Source organism: Trichosurus vulpecula, chromosome 8, assembly GCF_011100635.1.
Source record: "Trichosurus vulpecula isolate mTriVul1 chromosome 8, mTriVul1.pri, whole genome shotgun sequence".
NCBI classification, from domain to species: domain Eukaryota; kingdom Metazoa; phylum Chordata; class Mammalia; order Diprotodontia; family Phalangeridae; genus Trichosurus; species Trichosurus vulpecula.
The window spans coordinates 88788573-88812085 of NC_050580.1; the positions used below are offsets into that span (position 1 = coordinate 88788573).

At 40.1% G+C, this 23513-nt stretch overlaps 1 protein-coding gene across 1 annotated transcript; it reads right to left on the bottom strand.

Annotated features, from left to right (window-relative positions):
* Positions 1–61: 61 nt before the first annotated feature.
* Positions 62–12457, bottom strand: PSTK (phosphoseryl-tRNA kinase). The gene is made up of 6 exons (XM_036734302.1): positions 12172–12457; positions 10962–11250; positions 10271–10469; positions 2122–2197; positions 1460–1553; positions 62–279 (listed from the first exon to the last, which is right to left on the bottom strand). The coding sequence occupies exons 1-6, from the start codon at positions 12385–12387 to the stop codon at positions 80–82; spliced, it is 1074 nt and encodes a 357-aa protein (XP_036590197.1). The 5' UTR covers positions 12388–12457; the 3' UTR covers positions 62–79.
* Positions 12458–23513: the final 11056 nt, after the last annotated feature.

The window sequence follows — 23513 nt, forward strand, 5'->3', positions numbered from 1 at the left end:
ATTTTAAACTGTTGATCTTTAACTAGTTTGTGAATGTTTGCTTGAAGAAATAGACAATTCATCCAAGATGCAAATCAATTTAATACTCCTTTGGAATATATTTCTGCACAATGTTATCTCTCTCATACTGAAATAAGCGAATGACATCTGAAATGCTATTTTGATGGAAATGTGAAATTCTTTTACTATTTCCTTGTCGTAGATCTTCCAAAAAGTCTGCCTTAAGCTTGTTAAGTTCTTCTGCTAGAAGTTTCAGCTTGGAGGCAATCACTTTTTCATCTAAAAGAAAAATATAATCTTAAAAATTTTTTACAAATTATGGGCTGATTACATGTCACCAGAACAATTTAGCTATGTAACCTCCAGAGGGAAAAATGTAGTTATTTGGAAAAGACTAAATAATGATAATAGTCAATCGTCTGTTATCATGGAGACACAGAAACGAAAATGTTAAATAGGATGCAGTCATATTAACTGAAATTATTCAAGCAAAAGAAATCTGCTTAAATAATAGTTCATAATTTCACTGTTACCAAATGGAAACAAAGCTAGACAAAAGAAATCCTTATTTTGGCAAGAGTTAATGTAGGTGCTTCATTATCTTATTGGTATAAAACGTAGTAATGGACAAGAAATTCCCATTTGGAGGAAAATTTCTGAAAAACGGACTACCTGAAGGTTATCAGTGATCAAGATAGTCTGACTAGTGTTGTTCTGTTGTGGCCTGGGCCGGCCCATAAATCACCTGGAAAACTATTTTGGTACATATTCCTGTTATACCCTTTCCTGGTACAATTTCATCTTTACTTTAGAAACAACAAAAAATGTAAACTACTAATAAAAGTGCCCAGAAATTCAATGTGGTGATTTCACCTTTTCTGTTTCACTCCACTGTACATTTTCCTATACTCTGGGACGTTGAATTTGGCATTATTTTTATCTTGCAAGCTAAATCAACATAATTATGCTTCACTTTTTCTTTAATGTTTTTGAAAACATGGTTTTTCCAAAACAAACCACCCCCAATTTACCTGTCAGATCCTGTGTGGAGAATTTATGGAAAGGCACTGACAAGAATTTCAGAGAATGAAAAGACACGGATGGATTATAAATTGTAGGTAGAAGCACCCACATTGAAAATATCAGAAATTCTTTGGAGTAATTTATTTATATTATAAATTCAGACTTGTAGGACATAATGTTTGAGGCTTGCATTGGTAATTTGAAAATCTGCAATTCAAAGTTATAGTTGGAATTTATGTGAAAATACAGCTAAGTTATATTCATTGCGAAGTTACTTGGATTTTGGCAGATATTCTTGGAGATGCAATCAAAATGAAAATGAGAAGTCACAAAATTTATATTAAAATATATGGTTCATTTTTAGTTGGCTGATTTATTATATTCATACATATTAAACAGCTGATGAACATATATGCATATACATATATATATATACCTTTGGCTTTCTTCATTGTCTGAGAGATAACTCCTCTGAATTTCTGATCAGCTTGATGAAGAATATTAGTTGAACAAATAATTCGGTCAGTTTCCTATGTAATATAAAATATTAATTCATTCAGCGTACATTTAAATGCCACCTGTGTGCTACATGCTATAGATCTAAGCCAGTTTGATGAGGCATTCATTCAAAAAATACTGCTCATAATCAATGAACTTGTCCCAATATAATTTTTAAAAATCAAAATATACCAGTAATGAAAGGATTCTATAAGTAAATCTATAAACAACACAGGCGATGTTAGTTACTCCTGGGTCACTGGATGTCATTAGTTCTGCCTAGATCTGGAGAGAGAGATGAGGGGGGAGAGGGGAAAGGGGAAAGGTGAAGAACTAAAGAGAATTCAAGGTAAGTACTTTTTGGACTAATTTAGATTATGCAAAATAAGGTAAGCTGTAAATTATGTACCTGAACATACTCTTATAAAGTGACTGCTGTAAATGGAATGTTTAAAAATACTATATGAATAAATATACATTTTTACTTAGTACTTGATGTCAATATCTTATTTACGGTCCACTTATACAACCTGGAACAAAGCAAAACCATAAAAAGTTGTTCCTTCTAATCAAGACTAAGTTGTATAAAGAAAGAATTACCTTTTGTTCCATATTTTCCTCAAAACATTTTACTGGATTCTTCAAAGCAGAAGTCAGTAAAGCAGTCACTTCTATGCTGTAAAAGAATTCACTATTAAAAAAAAACAAACTTGAAACATTTGTGCTTTTTAAAGAACTAATATTTAGTGACAATGAAGTTCAGTTTTAGGGAAAAAAAAGTTGTAGTCCAAGCTTCTACAACTATTTTTTTTGGTGGTAACTTTCTAAGTTAAAGCCCCCAAATACTGAGTCTCAAAGTCATGAAACTATATTTTAAATCAAAATCTTCAAAACTATCTTCCTCAATTCTGAAATCAAAAAACCAATAGTTAATTGCCTACTTGACATGAAACACTTTCAATATATAATAATACTTTAAATAATATATATTGATTGATATATATTAAGTACCTACTAGTTAACACTTGTGTAGAGGACCCCATGTTCTTGCCCTATATAAACAAAACAAAAAGGCAAAAAAGTTCCTCTCCTTGATTTCTGAAAATGAGGTATGAGTTATCAATATCTCTAATTGGAATGGGGGAGTGGGCAGGCTATAGATTTTTCTCAGTATAAAAAAAATAAAATTGAGGTATCCTTGATACTAAAGATACACTCTGTAATTCATTGAGAAATCTCCTAGTGGGAAGGTCTTGGAGGTCACTCAGACCAACTCTTGTAATCTGACAGAAGAAGAAACTGAAGGATAAAGTGACTTGCCTGAAGTTACAGTGAGAGATTGTGGGAGAGCCAGGACTAGGACCCAGGTTTCCTGATTCCTAGCTTAGTGTTCTTTCTACTACATGATATTCAGCTTCTAGCACAGCCTGTTTTACTGGAACACAGAAATTCAAATAGTCCCACCCACAGCAGGTAGATAAGCACAAATGCTGCTCAACTGTTTAGTGGTTCATTTGTTTCTGAGAGCTGTCAAATTGGTATCTCAAGGCTACGGGACTCAAAGATTTAACTGAGGATCACAGTAAGAGCTGGGGGGAATGACCTTGGGCAAGTCATTTAACCCCAATTGCCCTGCCTTCCCCCTTCCAAAAAAAAAAAGCTGGGGCGGAGCACCACAAATTGACATAGCACAATGGATAGCACAACAGGCCTGTAATCAGGAGGATGTGGGTTCAAATCCAGGCTCAGACACTAACCAGCTATCTGACCCTGAGCAAGTCACTAATCTGTTTGCCTCAGTTTCCTCATCTGTAAAATGGGGATAATAATAGCCCTCACCTCTCAATATTGTTTCCAGGACCAAATGAGATAATAATTGTAAAACATTTAGTACAGTGTATATTATAGTACGATGCGTAGCACAAAGTGAGCCTATGTAAAAGTTATTATTATTGCTTTTATTATTTGCCCTTGCTTCTAGTCAAGGATGTTTATCCTATCCTGAATGACCACCTTGGTACATCAAAGGATCTCTGAATCTGAACTAAACAAAATTTATGCATTTTTCTGAGAACAGGCAACCAGTTAATTCTGCTGAAATTTTTGAAACCATATTAATAGTCTGAATATACATCACATTCTCCTCCTGTCCTGATTCTAGTTTATATAAAATCTTCACCTATATTTGACATTTGTGCATAGCTATAGCTATATGCATATCTCTATATATAATCCTTTGACAGATATCTCATTTTAGGAGGGTGGACTATATTCAGAGATGATCTATATTCAGATCAATACGGAATTAATTTGGGTTAACATCTGCAAAGCCTATCACTTGTGATGCTTCCTTTGTGTAATGTCAAGATAATGAAAAGTTTAGGAAGTGTCTTCATCTCAACAGCCCTATAAAGTAGTATTATCATACCCACTTTACAGACAATAGAATAAAAGTGGTGAGGTAAAGTGAGCTTGCCCAGAATCACATGGATGGGAAGTGTTACAGCTGGGATTCCACCCTAGCTCCTTGGTATGGGTTAGCAATGGGTTAGTCCCTTGTTGGAATAGGGGATGGTGGGCTACAGAAGTGAGTTTCAGCAAAATACAATAGATAAGTAAGCCTGAGGTATTCCTCATTTAAGATAGAGTCTGAGGCTCATCCTGTATTTCACAGAAACTAGAGAAAACCTCTTTTGATTTCAAGCCCAATGTTCTTTGAAACAAATACTACTGCTGCACATAGATTTTACAAAATGTATTGGCAAGTTATCCAGTGATTATTCTCTATTTGATTTTACATATTCTAAGATCTCTATTTACTTGGTATCCCCTTGCCCTGTATTTAGCAAATTCCAACCACCATTTCCCTAATCATCCCCTATCATTTAGAGTTACCACCAGCCTAACTAAAAATCCCTCCATTTTCCTACCTCTCCCCCTCCCCTTCTGTTTACTGCCTTCAGGCCACCTCCTCTGCTATCCCCCTTCTCTTCTGCCCCAGTCTCCTAGCTCTGACTCAAGAGTTGACCAGCTTCCTTTCATATCCAGTGTCTTCTTTCAGCACTGCTTCCACATCCTGCAACTAAGAGAAATAGTGCTAAAACCACAGCTTTCGTCCCTGCCAATATCCCCAGGCAGAGTCGAGAGGGAGGGTCACTCCTTGATCCCCACTCTTCTAAACCCCTGTGATCAGGAGAGGAGAGCAGATCTGGAGTCAGAATAACTCAATTCAGATCCAAGTCACTTCAAATATTTGGGCTTCAAGCTCCTCACCTGAAAAATGAAGGCGCTGGAAGGGAGGATTCCCACAGTTCAGTTCTGGCTGTCCATTTTATGGACTTATGCTTAGCTGCCATCACTCAGAATGACCCTCTCTCAAGTCCATACCATGTCCTACAACCCTGCTCTGATGCTGCTGTTGCTCTCTGCTGTCCTTCCGGCCCTTCTCCTCCTTTCCTCAATGACCTCAGCTGCTGACATACAAGCTTCCACACCCCAACACCTAAGCTCATCCTTGACCACATCAATATTCTCCCTGAGGAGCCCTGGAACACTTAGGTCTCCCAGGTTAGCAGCTTCCTCAACTCTCATGATATCCAACTGTATCACTCTAGTGTGACGTCAGGACAGGCGACCCCCTTCTAGACCTTACCACAACTTCTCACTGCTCCCTTCTAAGAGCCCCAACTATGACCTTCTCTACTTGTCACTTTGTCTTTTCTCCTTTCCAAAGGGACCCTTTTCATGGATCTGCTCTTCATTAGCATTACAACCTTTGGTCTCTCAGTCCTTCCCTATTCTTCTAGTCCATCCTTCTTACTCTAGTTTCACCTCACTTCCTTCACAATCTTGATCCTGAAATTAGCTTTTTTTAACAAAGCAATAATGTTCACTCTTGAATACCTCCCCTATCCCACTACTTCCAACTTGCTAATCACCAACTCTGGGTATGACTCACCATCTTTCCTTTCCACTTCCACTCCAGAGTAACATTTCTGGAGGAAATCAGTAAACTAAGCTAAGGGGTGGTGAGTTTGAATCCTGCTTCAAAAACCCTGTAGCCACCACATACCAAGATAAGGTGCGAATGGGTACGTGATTTAGACATAAAGGGTGATACCATAAGCAAATTAGGAGTGCAAGGAATAGTCTACCTGTCAGATCTATGGAGAAGAATTTATAAAGAAACAAGAGATAGAGAACATTATGAAATGCAAAATGGGTAATTTTAATTATATTAAATTTAAAAGTTTTGCAAAAACGAAACCAAGATCAGAAGGAAAGCAGAAATCTGGGAAACAAATTTTATAGCCAGTGTTTCCGATAAAGGCCTCATTTCTCAAATATATAGAGAACTGAGACAAATTTATAAGAATACAAGTCATTCCCCAATTGATAAATGGTCAAAGGATACAGGCTGTTTTTTGATGAAGAAATTAAAGCTATAGAGTTATATGAAAAAATGCTCTAAATCACTATGCATTAGAGAAATACAAATTAAAACTCTGAGGTACCACCTCATACCAATCAGACTGGCTAAGATGACAGAAAATGATAAATATTGGAGAAGATGTGGGAAAATCAGCAGCTCTCTTTGTGGTAGCCGAGATTTGGAAATTGTAGGGATGGCCATCAACTAAGGAATGGCTGAACAAGTTGTGGTATGTGAATATAATTGTAGTATTATTGTGCTATAAGAAAATGACAAGCAGGTAGATTTCTGAAAAACCTGGAAAGGTTTACATGAACTGATGCTGAGTGAAATGAGAAGCACCTGGAGAACATTACACACAGTAACAGCAATATTTTGCCAATGATCAACTATGACAGACTTAGATCCTCTCAGAATATAACGATCCAAGACAATTCCAAAGGACCTATGATGGAAAATACTATCCACATCCAGAGAAAGAACTATGGAGTCTGAATGCAGATCAAAGCATACTATTTTCACTTAGTTTTTTTTGTTTCTTCTTTCTCATGGTTTTTCCTTTTTGTTCTGATTTTGTTCTTTCACAACAAGACTAATGTAGAAGACTAATGTTTGACAGGACTGCACATGTATAACCTATGTCAGATAGCTTGCTGTCTTGGGGTGGGGGAAGGGAGGGAGAAAAATACAGAACTCAAAATCTTTTTAAAAAATTAATGTTGGAAACTATCTTTACATGTAATTGGAAAAAACAAAATACTATTTATCAAAAAAAAAAAAAACACACGCAACCACCTTGTAGCCATGTGACCCTGGGGGCAAGTCACTTACCTTCTCAAGCTGGTCTCCTCATTTGTAAAATGAGGTCAGTAACTGCACCTACCTCACAGAGTTATAGAGGATCAAATGAGATAATGTAGACAAGGCCTTGGCAAACATTAAAGTCCTCCATCAATACTACTGGTTATCATTGTGTTTGTTATCAGCATCACTACACATTTGTGCTACTTCACTTTAACTACTCCTATGAATGCATAACAATCTTTATAGGCAACAGATTCTCTCCATGCTGCTGTCGTCATTTAGTCATGTCCAATCCTCCATGATCTCATGGACATGTCCGTGGAGTTTTCTTAGCAAAGGTAGTGGAGTAGTTTGTCATTTCCTTCTCCAGTGTGTCCCCATTTTATAGATGAGAAACTGAGGCAAACAGAGGTTAAGTGTCTTGCCCAGGGTCACAGAGCTAGTAAGTGCCTGAGGCTGGATTTGAACTCAGATATTCCTGACATAAGGCCCAATGCTATATCTACTGCACCACCTTAAACTGTTCCAAATCTCTTTTTTTAAAATTTATTTTTAGTTTACAACACTCAGTTTCACAAGTCTTTGAGTTCCAAATTTTCTTGCCTTCCCTTTCCTCCTCCCTCCCCCCACCCAAGATGGCATGTAATCTGATATAGGTTCTACATATACCTTCATATTAAACTTATTTTCACAATAGTCAAGTTGTAAAGAAGAATCATAACCAATGGGATGAACCATGAGAAAGAAGAAACTAAACCAAAAAAGAGCAAATAGTTTGCTTCAATCTGCACTCAAACTCTATAACTCTTTCTCTGGACATGCATAGCTTTTTCCACCATGAGTCTTTTGGAGCTATCTTAGAACCTTGCATTGCTGAGAAGAGCCAAGTGTATCACAGCTAGTCTTCACAGATAGCGTGTCTGTAAATGTGTATAATGTTCTCCTGGTTCTGCTCCCCTCACTCAGCATCAGATCATGTAAGTCTTTCCAGGTTATCATGAAGTCAGTCTGCTCCTCCTTTCTTATAGCACAATAGTATTCCACTACATTCATATACTACAATTTGTTTAGCCACTCCCCATTTGATGGGCAATGCCTTGATTTCCTATTCTTTGCCACCACAAAAAGAGCTGCTATAAATATTTTTGTACATATCGGTCTTTTTCCCACTTAAATACCACCCTAAAGGTGGTATTGCTGGGTCAAAGGATATGCACATTTTTATAGCCCTTTAGGCATAGTTCCAAATTGCTCTCCAGAATGGCTGGATCAGTTCACAACTCCACCAACACTGCAATATTGTTCTAATTTTCCTGCATCTTGTCCAGCATTTTTAATTTTCCTGTTTTGTCATGTTAGCCAATCTGACAGGAGAGATGTGGTACTTAATAGTTGTTTTGTTTGCACTTCTCTAAACAATAGTGATTTAGAGCATTTTTTCATATGACTATAGATACCTTTAATTTCTTCCTCTGAAAACTGCCTGTTCACATCCTTTGGTCATTTATCAACTGGGGAACAAATCTCCTTTTCCACTAGCCATTCATTACTCAATCCACTACAGTCTGGCTTCTGTCCACAGTTCTGTTACACTGTTCTCTTCAAGGTCTCCAAAGACCAAGTCTTAGTTACCAGATCTGATGGCCTTTTGTTCATTTTCATCCCCAACCTCTCTGCAGCATTTGATGTTTGATGACTCCGCCTTCTTTATATTCCCACCTTGGTTTTTTTCCTCTCTGCATGACAACTCCATTTGGTCTTCATTTTTATCATCTTTCTTCTCTTCCCTAAGGATGGGTATTCCTGAGGGCTCTCTCCTTGATCACAATCTCTTTCTAAATTCTCTACTTCAGTGGTGGTATCTTCTTCCTATCCACTAAGATCACACACACACACACGCACGCGCGCGTGTGTGTGTGTGTCCATCTCCAGCTGATTTCTTGCCTTAATTCCAAGTCTGTATTTTAATATAGACACCTTTCCCTGGATTTCCCTCCAACACAAGCTAACATATCTGCAAATAAACTCGTTTGCCCAAAATGTATCTCTTTCCTCAACTTCCCTATTTTTGTTTATGGCACCAAAATGTTCCTTGCCACACGAGCTTGAAACCTCAAAGTCATCTTCAGCTTTTCTCTCTCCCCCAGGCCTGATATCCAACCACCTCACAAGTCTTATTCACACTCTATCAACACTCTATTCACACCCTAGCTGACATTTATGTAGTGATTTAAGGTTCATAAAGTACTCAACATACATATCTCATTTGTCCCTCATGACAACTGGACATATTACCTCCATCTTACAGATGAGGAAGCTGAGTGACAGAAAGATTCAGCGACTTGTTGGTGCTCATCTCGCTCAGCGTTTCTTAAACTGTGGGTCACGACCCCACGTAGGGCCACATGACCCACCGTTTAAGAAGCACCAAAGGGGTTACAAGAGGAAAACGTTTAAGGAGCCCTGACTAGTAAATCTCAAAAGCTTTCATTCACCTCTATGGTATCTCTCCCAAAGTTCCCATCCTCTCGAACGCACACTGATATCAGCCTCCTTCAGGCCTTTGCTACATCTCACTGGTACTACTGAAATCAACTCCAATCCTTTCGCAGAGCTGCCAAAATCTCCCTGATGCCAGAGCCCCCTCAAAAGTCCTCCCTAGCTCTCCTTACTCTCCTTACTCCTTAAATACACATTAGTGGCTCTGGCCTCACCAATCTTGGCTCACCCTACAACCTTGGATATACTCCTAGATCTCATCCTGTCCTCTTTTTCACCCCATACAATCATGTAGAGCAGGTGTGCCAAGCAAATAGAAACAGATTCTTATAAGCATATTAACTGAGAAAACCACAAATGAACATCATCTACATTGTACTATATTTTTGTTTCGTTAAGCATTTCTCAATTACATTGAATCTGGTTCCCTCCTTATGCTGCTGAGTTTGACACTCCTGGTGTAGGGTACCAGTATGCCTCACATATTGCTTTAAATCTCTGCCTGATGAAATAATTCTCTTCCTTCAAGGTTACCTTTAGGTGCTCCTTCTTCCACTAAAACCTTTCCTACTCCCCTCCCTGATGAAAGGGGTAATTTCCCTTTTTATATTTCTTGTATCACATTATCTACACCCTCACATTCTAACTTATTTGCATACGTCTTACCTCCTCCATTAACTTGCAGTTTCTATTCAATAAGCACATAAATGTTTGTTTAGTGAATTGTGGGGGGAAAAAGTGTTTACCCAATGCTAACTGGGGGGGGGACCCACAGGCTGCGGTAGGCAAGAAACCCACAACTGTCACAATGCTTGAGTGCATAAATATGAAACCCTAGAGCTGTCCTGTAATGTGTATACAGGTTTCAGCAGATTTTTAAACGAATTGGTATCAACTCCACTGTTTGTTACAAGTCCTTTTATAGGCAATCACTACAGGGTATCTCAAGGTTGCATTTAGAGATGTAATATCTAATAGTGTATTCTAGCAAAAGCCTTGACCCTCAGAACATACTTGTCCTCAGAACCAGATCCTGTACTCTTAACAGTGAGACTGTTGTGTTCCCATGCATTTTTCTGAATGTTCGGAGATTCTATCTTTCTTGCCATCAGCTGTATGATCTCATCAGGAACTGGTTTACTTCTCTGCCGATTCCTTTCCAGACAGGACTCAAGTGGACAATCTAAAAATAACTGGCAAAAGCCTGCGGAATCTGTGGAGTTAAAAGAAAAATATTCATAAATAAATGCTTTAAAATCAGAAAATAACGATGCATAATTTTAAGAAGATCTGTGCGATAACTACAAGATTTGAAAAATTATCTTAGCTTCCAAAAAAGTCATTACTTCCAACTTTGATCTCTGGGAATTTAACAAACTTCTTAAGAGAAATAAAGCATTGCCAGAGATGAAGGAATTCAATTTACTGCCTAATATCACCACCATCTTCATAAAGGCTAACATTCATATTGAACTTTTGGGTTTACAAAGTGCTTCACATGTATCATCTTAGTGATTTTCACCAGAACAAGGTTGCTGCTATTATTAACTACAGACGAGGAAAATGAAGCTGAGAGAGTTTACATGACTTGCTCAGGAAATATCCCTGGCAGGCTGTGGACTCAAGTCTTCCTGATTCCAAGCTCAGCCCTTTGCCCACTACATCACCCAGCTACCCGGATATATGAAAAAGTACATTAAATTACATTTCCGAGCCAGCTGGTAGACTTCATATCTCATGCTCTGGTAATAAAAATTGTCATCCAAGATTAGATACAAAGGTTGAGACAGAGTTGCATTGGTTAAGCAATAACCCTGGGCCTCTCCTGTTCCAGAAGATACAAGATCTTGATCTTTCAAGCAGTTGACAAAACTTTCCCACAGGACTTCAGTCCTTGAGGTTGGGGCAGATAACTTGTATCCATTGATGATGGCCATCAAGAAACGTTCAAGGTATGTCAAAAGTTCATGTCGGAATGATTTCCACTGGGATGGCTACAAAAGAGGAAACATGTGACATTCACTAATAGGTGAAGAGCTTTAAACCGGGTTATAGTGAGCAAAGACACCAAGTTCGGGGAAATTTGTTCTTTACCACTGCTCTGTCTATCACAAGTTCAGGCAAGAGGCAGACTCAAAGACTTTCCGAGATTAATAATACAACTATGGTGAGGGAGCCCAGGAGGGATTATGCAAATACGATGAGTTGTGCCTGCCTAAAATACTCTCCAAACTGAAAAAGAGAGAACTGGCATTTACAAAACAAGATGGGGAAAAACACATGGCTAGGAAAAACCACCAATAATTCTGAGGCTGTCTATCCCAGGGATGAAGGGCACACTGGCAAAGCTATTTCATAAGCCTTGGGAAGAGGGAGCGGTAAGAGAAGGACCAAGGTACACCATCCACACCCTGGTCCAAGGGTTATGGCGAATCCAACATGACACCTCCTACGGAGTACACCTGTGTGCCCACTCGGCTAAACTCTCTCTCTAAATGGGCAGGCAGTAACCACCCGCTAAGAGATCAGGGACCCAGCTTGTAAAGGACAAATAACCCAGAGCCACAGCAAATGGCATAGAAGAGAATGAACAGGGAAGAAGATGTCTGTAAAAGGCAAAGACCTTAACATCTTTTAGGAGCTAGAAGGGGTCATGGCTCACAGGGCACCCACCCGCCCAGAGGTGGAAAGACCCAGTCCCATCTCCAGCCTCAGACGCGGCTAGCTGTACCCTGCCAAGCCACTTCATCTGTTTGCCTCAGTTTCTTAATGATGGGGGATAATAATAGCACCCGCTTCCCAGGGTTACTGTGAGGATCAAACCAACCCAAAGCCCCCTGAGAACCCGAAGGCGGCCGGTCAGTGGTCCACTGGGACCGCGTGCCCGCCCACCTCGGGACACGGCCTCTACAAACCAGCAGCTGAGCATTCTCGCCCTCGAGAAACGGGTCTGGGATGATGTCATCGTAAGTTATGACAGCAACGTGCCAGCCCTGCTTCCTCCTCAGGTGGTCGCTAAGAGAGCTGGCGAGGCTAGATTTTCCCGAGCCTGGCAGGCCACAGAGGACGCAGAATCCCAGCTGAATGTGCCCCTCACTTCCGGTCTCCCCCGGGGATTCTCCGTTCTGCATGATGACCGGGCCAAGAGAAGCCCAGCGGCCCCCTCTGCCTGGAACGCATGCGCGCGGTTTACTGCCTAGCCTCTGCGTAGAGAGCTTGATGGACAGGCCTTTCATCCAATCACAAAACTGCGTCTTGTATACATTTTCTCAAGCCCTCCCCCACGCGCAGACCGCGCGTGCTCCGTCCTGCGGGTGGAGGCAAGAACTTATTTGTTCCAAGTTTTTCCATTGTTTTCCCCCGTGACTCCCAAAAGCTGGGTTTTCCCGTCATGGGGGATTTCTTCTTCTTTGCACTTTGCCCACGCCAGCCCGGATTCGTACCTTCATTTCTCCGGGAAATAGGGGAGCACCAAAGCGCACATGTTATTATTGGATGGAACAGAAGGCGGGGCAGCCGCAGGGTAGGGGACCCAGTGCCACGTGGAGGGGGAATTCCGGAGTGGAAGCAGCCCTCCCAGCCGCTGGCAGCGCCAGGAAACCAAAGGCAGCAATCTCTAATAATGAGGCAAGCGAGGGAGTCCCCAAGACCTGACTTCAAGTTCTGTATCGGACGTTTCATCGCTGGGCTTCACTTCTGCGTGCCTCAGTTTCCTCAGCCATGAAATGGGGATGGTAATAGCACCTCCCTTCGGGTGGTTGTGTGAATCAAATGACATAATTATAAAATGCTTGGCACCGTGCCTGGGCTTGATCATTATTTAAATGTTAGCTGCTGTAGTTAGCTATCAAAATGAGGTATTTGTAAAGCCCTTTACCAGCCTCTAAGCGATTATCGTCATTATTTACTTTTATTAAAGCGCGTGCGTGCCTTTTGCCAGTTAGGCTGGGTGCCTCAGTTTGCCTAGAAGAGCTCCGGCCGTCCCAGGGGCGAGATCGGTGTTAGCGATGACAACTTCACACCACCACGGGGCGATAGCAGATAGCGCTTTGGCCGGTGCAGGCTGCCGAAGTAGCGCCTGTAAGACGCCCACGGAGTAATTTTAAGTAGTTGTGGATCTTTGTGTGTGGAGGGTTTTCAAGAGCAACGTGTTCCTCCCCTATACAGATAAACTAGGAGTGAAGAAATGGAAGCAGGTTGCAACTTCCAAAACACCCGCATAAAGGATTTTTCTGCTTTAAAGAGACCAAGTTAAAAATTGATTTCACTGAAGATGAATTATAGTAAATATTTCTTTACAAAATTATGTGTTATTTTGTAGGGTCACATTGTGGTGTATTGTAGGTAAAAAGGCTGGATTTGGTGTCGAGAAGACTTGGGTTCAAATCCTTCCTTAGACACTTAGCTGTGTGACTCTGACCCCCTCACTTACCCTCACAGCCTGTTTCCTCATCTGTAAAATTGGGGATAATAGCACCTACCCCACAATGTTGTTGTGAGGATCAAGCGAGATGACATATGTTTGTGTTTTGCAAACCTTAAAGAATTACACCTTAAATGCTAGCTTTTAAAAATTATATTTGTGAGTGTGAAAATACCATTATGGTATCAAATCTTTTCTCATTCCATCTTTTTTTATACCTCAAGGAATACCTTATGGCTTACCCTGTTTGTCTTCCTTACTGTGACCTCTATTCCCCCACTCTTCAGTTCTTTTCCCAGCCCAATACTCCTCCAAAAGCCTACAACTGTCCTCTCTTGCCTATCTCAACCCTTGGGTGAACAATTAAACTTTACGCTGTCTTGAATCCCTTGCCCATTGACTGCCAGTCATTGCCAGACCCTGATGCCTGGGAAAACTTGAGGTGGTGAAGGGAGAGACCTTGGAGAAAGTGGCGCCACTACTCACAGATGCCACAGCCTCCATACCTAAGCAGCTTCAAAGGAGAGGCCGGTGAGAGCAAAGGGCAGAGGACGCTGTGACTGATGTTGGGACTGTGTGGTGGAGGCGGAGCCTAAGCCAGCCAGAACAATGCAGAGATTGTCATCCATTATATTGAAGAAGCAGAACCTCGAAAAGTCTACATTGTATCCTCTGCCTCTTCCCTCCACCACCTCCTCTGTCGGAAGAGAGGAATCTACTTTACTAATCCCTGTTTGTTTTGTTTTTAAGACTGCTTCTCTTATCACCCAGGCTGGAAGCACAGGCGCTACTACTTGTGGACTTGACCCCACTTCTCACTAGCACAGGAGTTTTGACCTGCTCCTTTTTTAACCTGGGCCGGTTCACCCCTTCTTTAGCTCCCTTCCACCCTTGCTGAAGGCTTATCATACTGATTTCGAGCTTAGTGCACGCAGCCAGTCAGCATAGCCCACTGAAGATCAGAACTCCAAGCTCAAGATGTCCCTCAGCCTCAGTCTCCCAACTTGTTTGGTTATAGGTGTGCACCACCGGATCCGGCACTAATCTTTTCTCTTTAGGTCTGTTTGCTTTCTATTTTATCATTTGCTTTAAGGAAACAGATTTTTCTCTAACACTGTGTGGTTATTACTGTACTGATTTCTGCGAACGTACTAGGGGAGTAAATAGGTAGTAAGGTACCCATGGGGAAAGATAGATTTAGTAATTTTGGGGAACATCTCCAGTATTGGGGCTCAGAGTTGGACAGAAAAGAGATTTTTATTGATGAATATTTTTATGGCTTCTCCAAATCAGAGTGAGCCTGTAAGTCCAGACCAAGATCTAGACTTAATGAACTTGAGCCAATCCTGGCTGAGAGAAGGGCTGAAAATTAGCTGGAGTTAGTTTTTGGAGCCTGTTGCCTGAGACAGTTTCTTTTTCTCATCCTTTCTTCCTGACTGTTGAAAGGAGGAAACGTTTGTCCCTGAGCTGTGGGCCTAATGGTGTCGACTAATGAGAAAGCCACTCCTCAATGTAGAGGAGCTTTGGAATGAGTGGTACCACTTCACAAAGTGAGCCAAGCAAAGAGGAAGTAACTAGTTCTCCTTAGCTGTTAGATATACCAAATTTTTTTTTTTAGCCTTTCCTCAACTGCTGGGAATCTTTCTGGTTCCCAATTTTTTGCTTACAAGTATTGCTATATATATTTTTTGGATCTATATTTATTCAGTGATGTCTGAATAAATGCATACTCCACAGTCACTTGGTCCTAGAAAGGATAAGATTATGGTTCCTTTTGGCCCTCCCACTGTATCAATTCAGTGCCTCAGTGGCGGGCCTGTGAAGTTGGATGACCCTATGTGGCTCCTGCTCTGTGAACTGAGAGGCCACGTGGTTCTGAAAGTCCACTCCTATAGATTTTATACTCTGTAGTATTCTTTCTGAGCCTCACTTCTCGGTTGCCTCTTTGGACTTCCCCTAGTTTTAATTGCTGGTGAGACAAGATACTATTTGTTTACCAGTTCTGGATCTTAGCTTTAGCATTTTTCAGGCTTTTATTTAATTGCTCTTATCCTCAATTGTGGGATGCTCCCTTGACATAGTAGCCTAGGCCTTTGGCCTCTATGGCTTTGGCAAAACTTATGGGTTCCTTTTGAGGGTTGAAGAAGAGACTCCTAAGTTGGAGCCTACTCAGTGTTAAATTGCAGAATAGAGGACAATGCTTGTCCAAGCAAGTTATCATAAGAATCTTAAAGGTGGCCTGTTGAATAGGCTTGTGCCCATCTGAAATAGCTTCCATGACTCAAGACTGACCTAAAAGTCACTTTGGGGGACATAATTAACCATCCTGGATAAGTATATTCATGTGACAGTGAGGGAGAAGGGCACGACCTGCTTATCAGGAAAAGGGACATGTCTCCTTTCCCCCCTTTGCTATTTACTGACCCTGCGTAAGTTCTAGCAGACCACTTCTTTCTAGATCTGTTTCATCATCAATAAAATGAAGACATTGGACTAGATCATTTCTAAGGCCTCTTCCAATTCTAGGTACGTTATCCTATGTAACACTGTGTCTCTGAAGTCTCTAAGGATACTGGTTTCAGGGTAGATATTCAAATCCAGTGGAATCCAGAATTAAATTTCCCAAATGTCATTATATATATAGCTAGTGTTTATGGGCTTTCAGGTTTGCAAAATGTTTTACATTTGTTATCCTATTATAATGATTTAAGCCATTGCCGTTTGATTTAGCACATTTATATTAATCATATAACTTCAAATTGTTATAAGTTAGGAATCCTTTAAGATCCAATACCAACTTTTACCAGCTACTTTGTTCTTCCCCTATCAAACCTATTAACCAAGGTAAATTATCTGCTTTTCCCCAAATTTACCAGTTCACTCAGACATTGCCAGTCACTTAGGCCTCAGTGATTTTCAGTTCACCAGCAGCAGTTTCCTTCTATTAAGCCCCAATTGCTTATTACATATGACTGCGGGGGGTGTGTGGGGGTGTCCCTGCCCTCATGCCATAAACAGAGGGACATAAGGTCGACCATAGGTGTTTATAAGAAATCAGACTAGATGAGACAGAGTCTGTAAAGGAATAAAAGGCATAGAAATGAGTGCCATCACAGCCAGCTGGAATTTGCAGAACACTTTATAGTTTATAAGGTGCTTTCATATGCCTTATCTTATAGATTCACAATAAGCTTGTGAGGCAGGTTAGTAGGGCACATATTATTATTCCCATGTTACAGCTGAGGAAATGCAGATTAAATAAACCCCTTTACAGGGTTATATAAGCCAAACAGAAAAGCAAGAACCAACAGCCAGGTTTTTCTGATTCCAAATTCAGTGCTCTTTCTCTATTACATGCTCTTAGTTAATGTTTTTTTCCACAAAGCTATATAAACACATTTAACACAGCTGAAGATTCCTCATCTAGGAATTATTTAATGAATGTGGCTGAGTCACTGATATATTACCAACAATGGCTATATTTTATAAATATGATACTGAATATGTCACTGCATCGTGAAGTATAGAGGTACAAGAAAATTAACCTTTCTACTTTCTTCCAACATAATCTCATGAATCTGCTTATGGTCTGAAAAAATTGAAATATACCAAAAGGCACCACAGAAACAATTTACACCAAGAGGCCATCTAGCTCAACCCTCTCATTTTAAAGATGAGGAAACTGAGGCCCAGGGAAGTTAAGTGACTTTTTCATGTTCCAAAGGTAGTGTTGGAGGCGAGATTTGAACCTCTATCTTCTACTTAAAAACAAAACAAAAAATGCTGAAACCTAACTGTGTGACATTGGTGGAAAGGTTTCCACATGTTATTCTTTTTAATTTATACTTTTAAAAATTTATTATCTAACTGGAACTGTGCTAGATACAGCAGGATTGAGGGCACTTGAACCCTCTACTTCTCTATTTCATTCTCATTCTGTATTCTGGCATGGGGGACAGCCAATGAAAAGGCAGCATTGAGAGATGGGAGTTGAGTGCTAAGAACAGCAAGAAGTCCAGCAATGTTTTGCTTTTCCATTTCAGCTTCTTTTGGAGACTTTTCATTTTTTGACAGTGGAGTCAATCTCTTTTTAAAGGTCCTGAGTCATCTACTCTTCTTGCCAATGGCCAAAAATGCTATTGCCTTCCCCAAAGTACTGGAGTCTTTCACTGCTAAGTTAAACCTGGCAGACTGGGAGCATCTAGGGACTTCTCATTCCCAAGGTTTCCAAGAGCTGAGCTGGCACAAATACCTGGCAAGAAGGGCAGCTTTACATATGCCCTGTCACACTATTAAAACAAAGATTCTATTTTGATGTTACCACACACATTTGTTAATAAACTTTAAAGAAGGATGTTGTGTTTTTTAATTTGTTGGATTGAATTGGTCACTTCTACTTTTTATGCATCTTAGGTACAAGGCAACAGACTGCCAGGTAAGTTCCTATTGTTCCTATCAATACATCTCAGTGTTCTCACTGAAGGTCTATGTTCAAAAGTTTAGTCTCATTCATCTAACTTCATAAAGTTGCCCACATTTATAGGAAAGAAAGGAGTCCATCATATCTTCCTTTTAAAGAAAAAGTACCTGCCTCAAATTTCTACTTTGCTTGTTTTTAAAACTACATCAGCAGCAAATACAGAGGACTTAATTACCACAAGATTTTGAAGCTAGATGACTCATTAGTCCCGCTCATTTCATAGAAAAAGGAACTGAGACCCAGAGAAGGGAAATGACTTGCCCCAAATCATTCAACTTACAATCTCAGATTTCCATTGTAAGAACTCATTATAATGCCTACCTACAGATTAAGTAGAGGTTTTAAGTCTGTTGAACTGAAGCTGAGTATATGTATAGCAAAAACCTACCTAAGACTGGTGTTATGAAGGAGGTCACTCAAAATATCACTTAGGTACCTGGTGTAAGTTCATTACCACTGATGGGATCAAACAAGTATTTTTATGTTTAGTTGTATCCAACTTTTTGTGACCCCGTGAACCAACTGTCCATAGGGTTTTCTTGGCAAAGATACTAGTTTGTCATTTCCTTCTCAAATTTTAGGCAAGGGTTAAGTGACTTACCAAGGATCACACAGTTAGTATCTGAGTTTTCATTTATAATTAATCAATAAACATTTACCAAGGACTTATGTGACAGTCACTGGGCTAGGTGGTGTATTAAAAGGTATAACCAGTCATCACTTACAATATTAACTATTTAATAGTCAATGTACACAGGATAAAATTTTATAGTCATGTATGTGTGTTCACTGCCCAAAAAATACAATTAAAAACATCTCTGATAATGAAGATTTCTCTTTTTATTTGAAGATTTCTATAATTAAAAATTATACCTTTTTTTGGTTTGTATTCCTTTCTGTAGAGAACAGATTGTAATATCAATTAAGTTGAGTGTCTTTGAGTCTCACTAGGTGTTAAACTCCAGGCCCAAGCCCCTATCTATTAGGTGCTAAGCCTATGTGGGTGTGAAGCCCTCAGAGTCCCAAAGGGAGTTGCTAAGACCAGAGCCATCAGTAGGAGCCTGAGTTCTGGTCGCTCGGATGACTTGATGACGGCTAAAGAGTGTATAAAAAGAGAGAACAGAGCTATTTTCTTGGGGCTCTAACTCTTGGAAGCATGTTGCTGTGGAGAATCTGGGAAGCTGTAGTTAAGAGCCTGCCTCCCTTCCCCCCCCCCCCCACCCAGATTGTAAACCTGGATGTTGGGACTTTGTTAAACCCTGGTAACTATGAATTAAGATTTGAATCTGACAAGGTCTGTCTGTTGATGTTTGTAATTTGTCTGTATTTGCTCTGAAGTTCAGGGTGTTGGCTTTTTCCCCTGAACTAAGTGAATGATATTTGTATGTTGGATTGAAATAAGATTGTTAACCTCTTAACGTTGCTTTCCTTAGTAAAGCAGATCAAAAGAAACTGTGTTGACAGCTTTCTGTGTGCTGGTTGTTGGTGGATCTTACACCCTTACAGGAGCTGCTGGCCGAATTGTTGCAACACAGAGGCATGCAATAATTACATTTACTCAATTCTAATTTTTAAGGAATTATTTTCTTCAGTTAGCTTTTGTACCTCCTTTTCCATTTGGCCAATTCTGCTTTTCAAGAAGTTATTTTCTTCAGTGGATTTTTTTTTCCATTTGGCCAATTGTATTTTTTAAGGAATTGTTTTCTTCAGTTAATTTTTTGTTCTTCCTTTTCCATGCTGTTGACTCTCTCTTGAATACCTCTCATTTGTTTTTCTAATTTTTCTTCTACCTCTCTTAATTTGACTTTTAAAATCCTTTTTGGACTTTAAACCGATTCATATTTCCCTTTGAGGTTTCACATGTAGGCATCATGACATTGTCTTTTTCTGAGTTTGTATTTTGATTTTCCCTGTCAACAAAGAAGTTCTCTATGGTCAAGGTTATTTTTTGCTTCTTGCTCATATTTTTGCCTATTTCATGGCTTTTAAAGTTGAGCTCTGCTCCTGGGGCACAGAAGGCACTGTCCCAAACTTCTTGTGCTGAGGGCCAGGGGCCTGCCTGGTCACTGGCTTTGTACACTGGGACCTCAGGTGCTGGCAGTTTGTTCACGTTGCTGGGATGGCTGGGGCTAGAGTCCTGACAGCTGGCCTGCTGTGCCACTGGCCTGCTAAGCCAGGACTGGGGAGTGTTGACTGTCTTTGTTAGGCTGCACTCCCCTTTTATCCAAGTGAGAGAGACCTTTTCTGAAGTCCTTATAAGTTATCTTAAGCCAGAAAACTGATTCACGCAGTCTTTTTGTAGGTTCTGTCACTCCAGAATCCATTTAGAGGCTTGATTTAATGTTGTTTCCAAGGGAAACTGGGGAGAGCTAACGCAACTTCTTGGTTTCTCTCTGCCATCTTGGCTCTGCCCCTCAAGTGTCCCCATGCAATAAGTACTTTGGATTAGTTTTTTTTTTCAACCTGCAGTTTCATGGTGTGATAGTAGTCCTGTAGCCACTGTGCCATGATGCCTCTTCAATCCACTGATTACCTCAAAGAAAAGGTTACTTGTTAACCTAGGTGAGCACAACTAATTTTATTAGGGTGTGTACCCAGGAAATTTTATTTATTTTACATGGCAAACATTTATTGAATAATCATTAAGACAATATTTTTATTGATCAATTAAAAAAATTAAAACAACTTTTTTTTTAAAATTAACAACTTACCTATTCTGAACTCTCCCCTCCATTAGTAAATAAAATTAGGAGTTAGTTTCTTGAAAGAGCTAATTATACATGTACATTCATACATATGTACGTATATACACGCACATACATAATATGCATTACGTATGTGTATGTATTTCCCCCCTCCCCCAACCCAGGAACTGGGAAGAATCATGTTACAGTACAAAAAAAACTTCTAAATATATGTATGACACTAAAACAAATACCACCTGCCTCAAAAAAAAAAAAAACCAAACACCCCGATTTGTAGCTTTTGGTGAGAAGATCTTATCTATTTTGGAGCTGTGGTTTCTGTCCTTAAGACTAGGCTCTGCATGGTGTTATGTTATGATGGCATGAAAAAAATGAATTGGGGGGAAAATCTATCCTATTAAATCGTCTTAGCGTCCTCCAGTTGTAGGAGAGTAGGGAGTGTGGAGCAGTGTGGGGAGTGGGGGTGGGGAATGTAGTCAAGAGGTACTCCCTTCTTAGAGGCCTCAAAAGAAAGGATTTGGAGGAAGGTGTCTTTTCATTAGGACAGAATAAGAAAACTTGCCCTGGACTTTGGAAAGTACATGGGCATCTAGGGAAATCAGATGGTGGTGTTGATTTGTATTTTGACAAGGAGGAAAGGGAAGGAAGACCAAGGGGTACAGCTTAATCCTCCTTCTGCCAAACTCTTCCCCACTCTTCAGGGCAGTCAACAGGAAGGGAAGGAAAACAATGGAACACATGTTCAGAGATAGCTAAAGAGCTCATTTTTCTTGCTCCAGCAGTCCATCAGCAGTGTCCATTTGCTAATATGTTTCTGGTGAGCACCATCTTTCTTTGGCAGCTGTTGGGGAGATGTTGAAGTAGAAAATAGGGTCAGTGGAGGAAGAGCTAATTTGTTAAAATGGGAAAACCACACCACAAATATAAAAAATGAAAAAGGATAAATTATAACATATGAAGATGAAATAAAAGAAATTGTTAGAAACTATTATGCCAATTATATGGCAAGAAAACTAATAACTTAAATAGATGAATGTTTACAAAAATGTAAAAAACCCACAGAATAGAGAAATTTAACAACCCAAGTTCAAAATAATTGAAAAATCTATAAATATAACAAGAATAATAAAATCCTTATTATTATAGCAATAAATGCTAAAAATGCTTTTGATAAAATACAACATTTACTTATGTTAAAAGCGGGGAAAGATGAGGGTAGAATTATGCTATGGATGCAGTTAAATATTCAAAGAGGTACAGCTCCTTGGGAAACTGTCCCCAGGGGGATAATCTGAGGTCCACGGAAGGGTTTTTTTTTTCTTTTTTCTTTTAAAGCCATCTGGGCAGAGGGACTTTTCCAAGGAGTAAGGAGGGACCTGTGCCCTCAGAAGCTTTTCAGATTTAATAGAACCACTTCAGGGATGCCTCTATCTAGGGTGATTAAATATGTCTTTGTAGATAATAGTAGTAATCTGTGTATTTTTATACCTCAGTAAAAGCAATTAACTGATTCAAATACCACAGGATTTTTTTGTATCCCATCAGATCCAACTTGGGCCACTCTCATAAATGGAAGCTAGACTGAGGGCGGAAAAAACTTGATGGAGAGCCCTGAAGAGTATACTTGTATTCTACAGTATGGAGAACAAGTTCAAGTTTGTGAGAACTCCTGTCAACACAACCATCAAGATGAATGTCAGAGGAACATAGGGGAAAGGTTTAGAGCTTGAAGAGACCTTAGTCCCTTAGTTTAGTCCAACCCTCTTATTTTATAAATGAGGACAGTGAGGATGAGAAAGGTTAAATGGCTTGCCTAAGGTCAACGTGGTAGTAAAGTGGCCGAGGTCAGGGGAGAGGAATTATCCCATTGTAAATTCTGTAGCTCTGTTCTCACAGTTCCCTTCTCCAGCAATCTAAATCCTGTCTTTCCCAGAAAGTCCCACGTCTTCCATGAGTTGTTCTCTGGCCACTCTTTCTTCTTCTAGCTGCTCTCATAACATCTATCAAATCTTTTAATCCTTATTTGTTGACCCAAACTTTTCTACTTCCCTCCACAATCTCCTCCCAAAATTGCTGCCCTGTTTTTCTAAAATAGGCCAGTTCTTAGAACATCTTCTCTACCTTAGCAGGTGAGTCAACAGCAGAGGACCCAATTTCATTTAAATCTCCCGTTGGAGAAGCATCTAGGTGGCTAGGGGGTCACCTTGGAGTCAGGGAGATGAATCTGAATACTGCCTGACATTTAACTGCGGCATGACCCTGGACAAGTCACCTAACCTTGACAGGACTCAGTTTCCCCACTTCTAATTTGGGGATAATATCACCTCCCTCACAGGGTTGAAACCCCGAATTCCCAAAGACAACCGTGGTCTAACCACTCTAGGCTAATCATCTTTCCCTCTTCTCTCCAGTCTCAGGGCTTTTGCACAAGTAGTCTCCCAGAATCCCTGGTTTCCGTCCAAATTCAGGCTAAACGCCACTTCTACAAAGGGCCTTTTGAATTCCCCAAGGTTGCAAGTGCCCCTTCCTCCCATTTCTTTTTACATATAGTTTGATGTCCTCCCTTCCCCAATAAAATGAGCATTTTGAGAGCAGGGGATGTTTGCATCTATATCCCAAAAAGCACTTAATGGTGGGTGGTTGAAATAA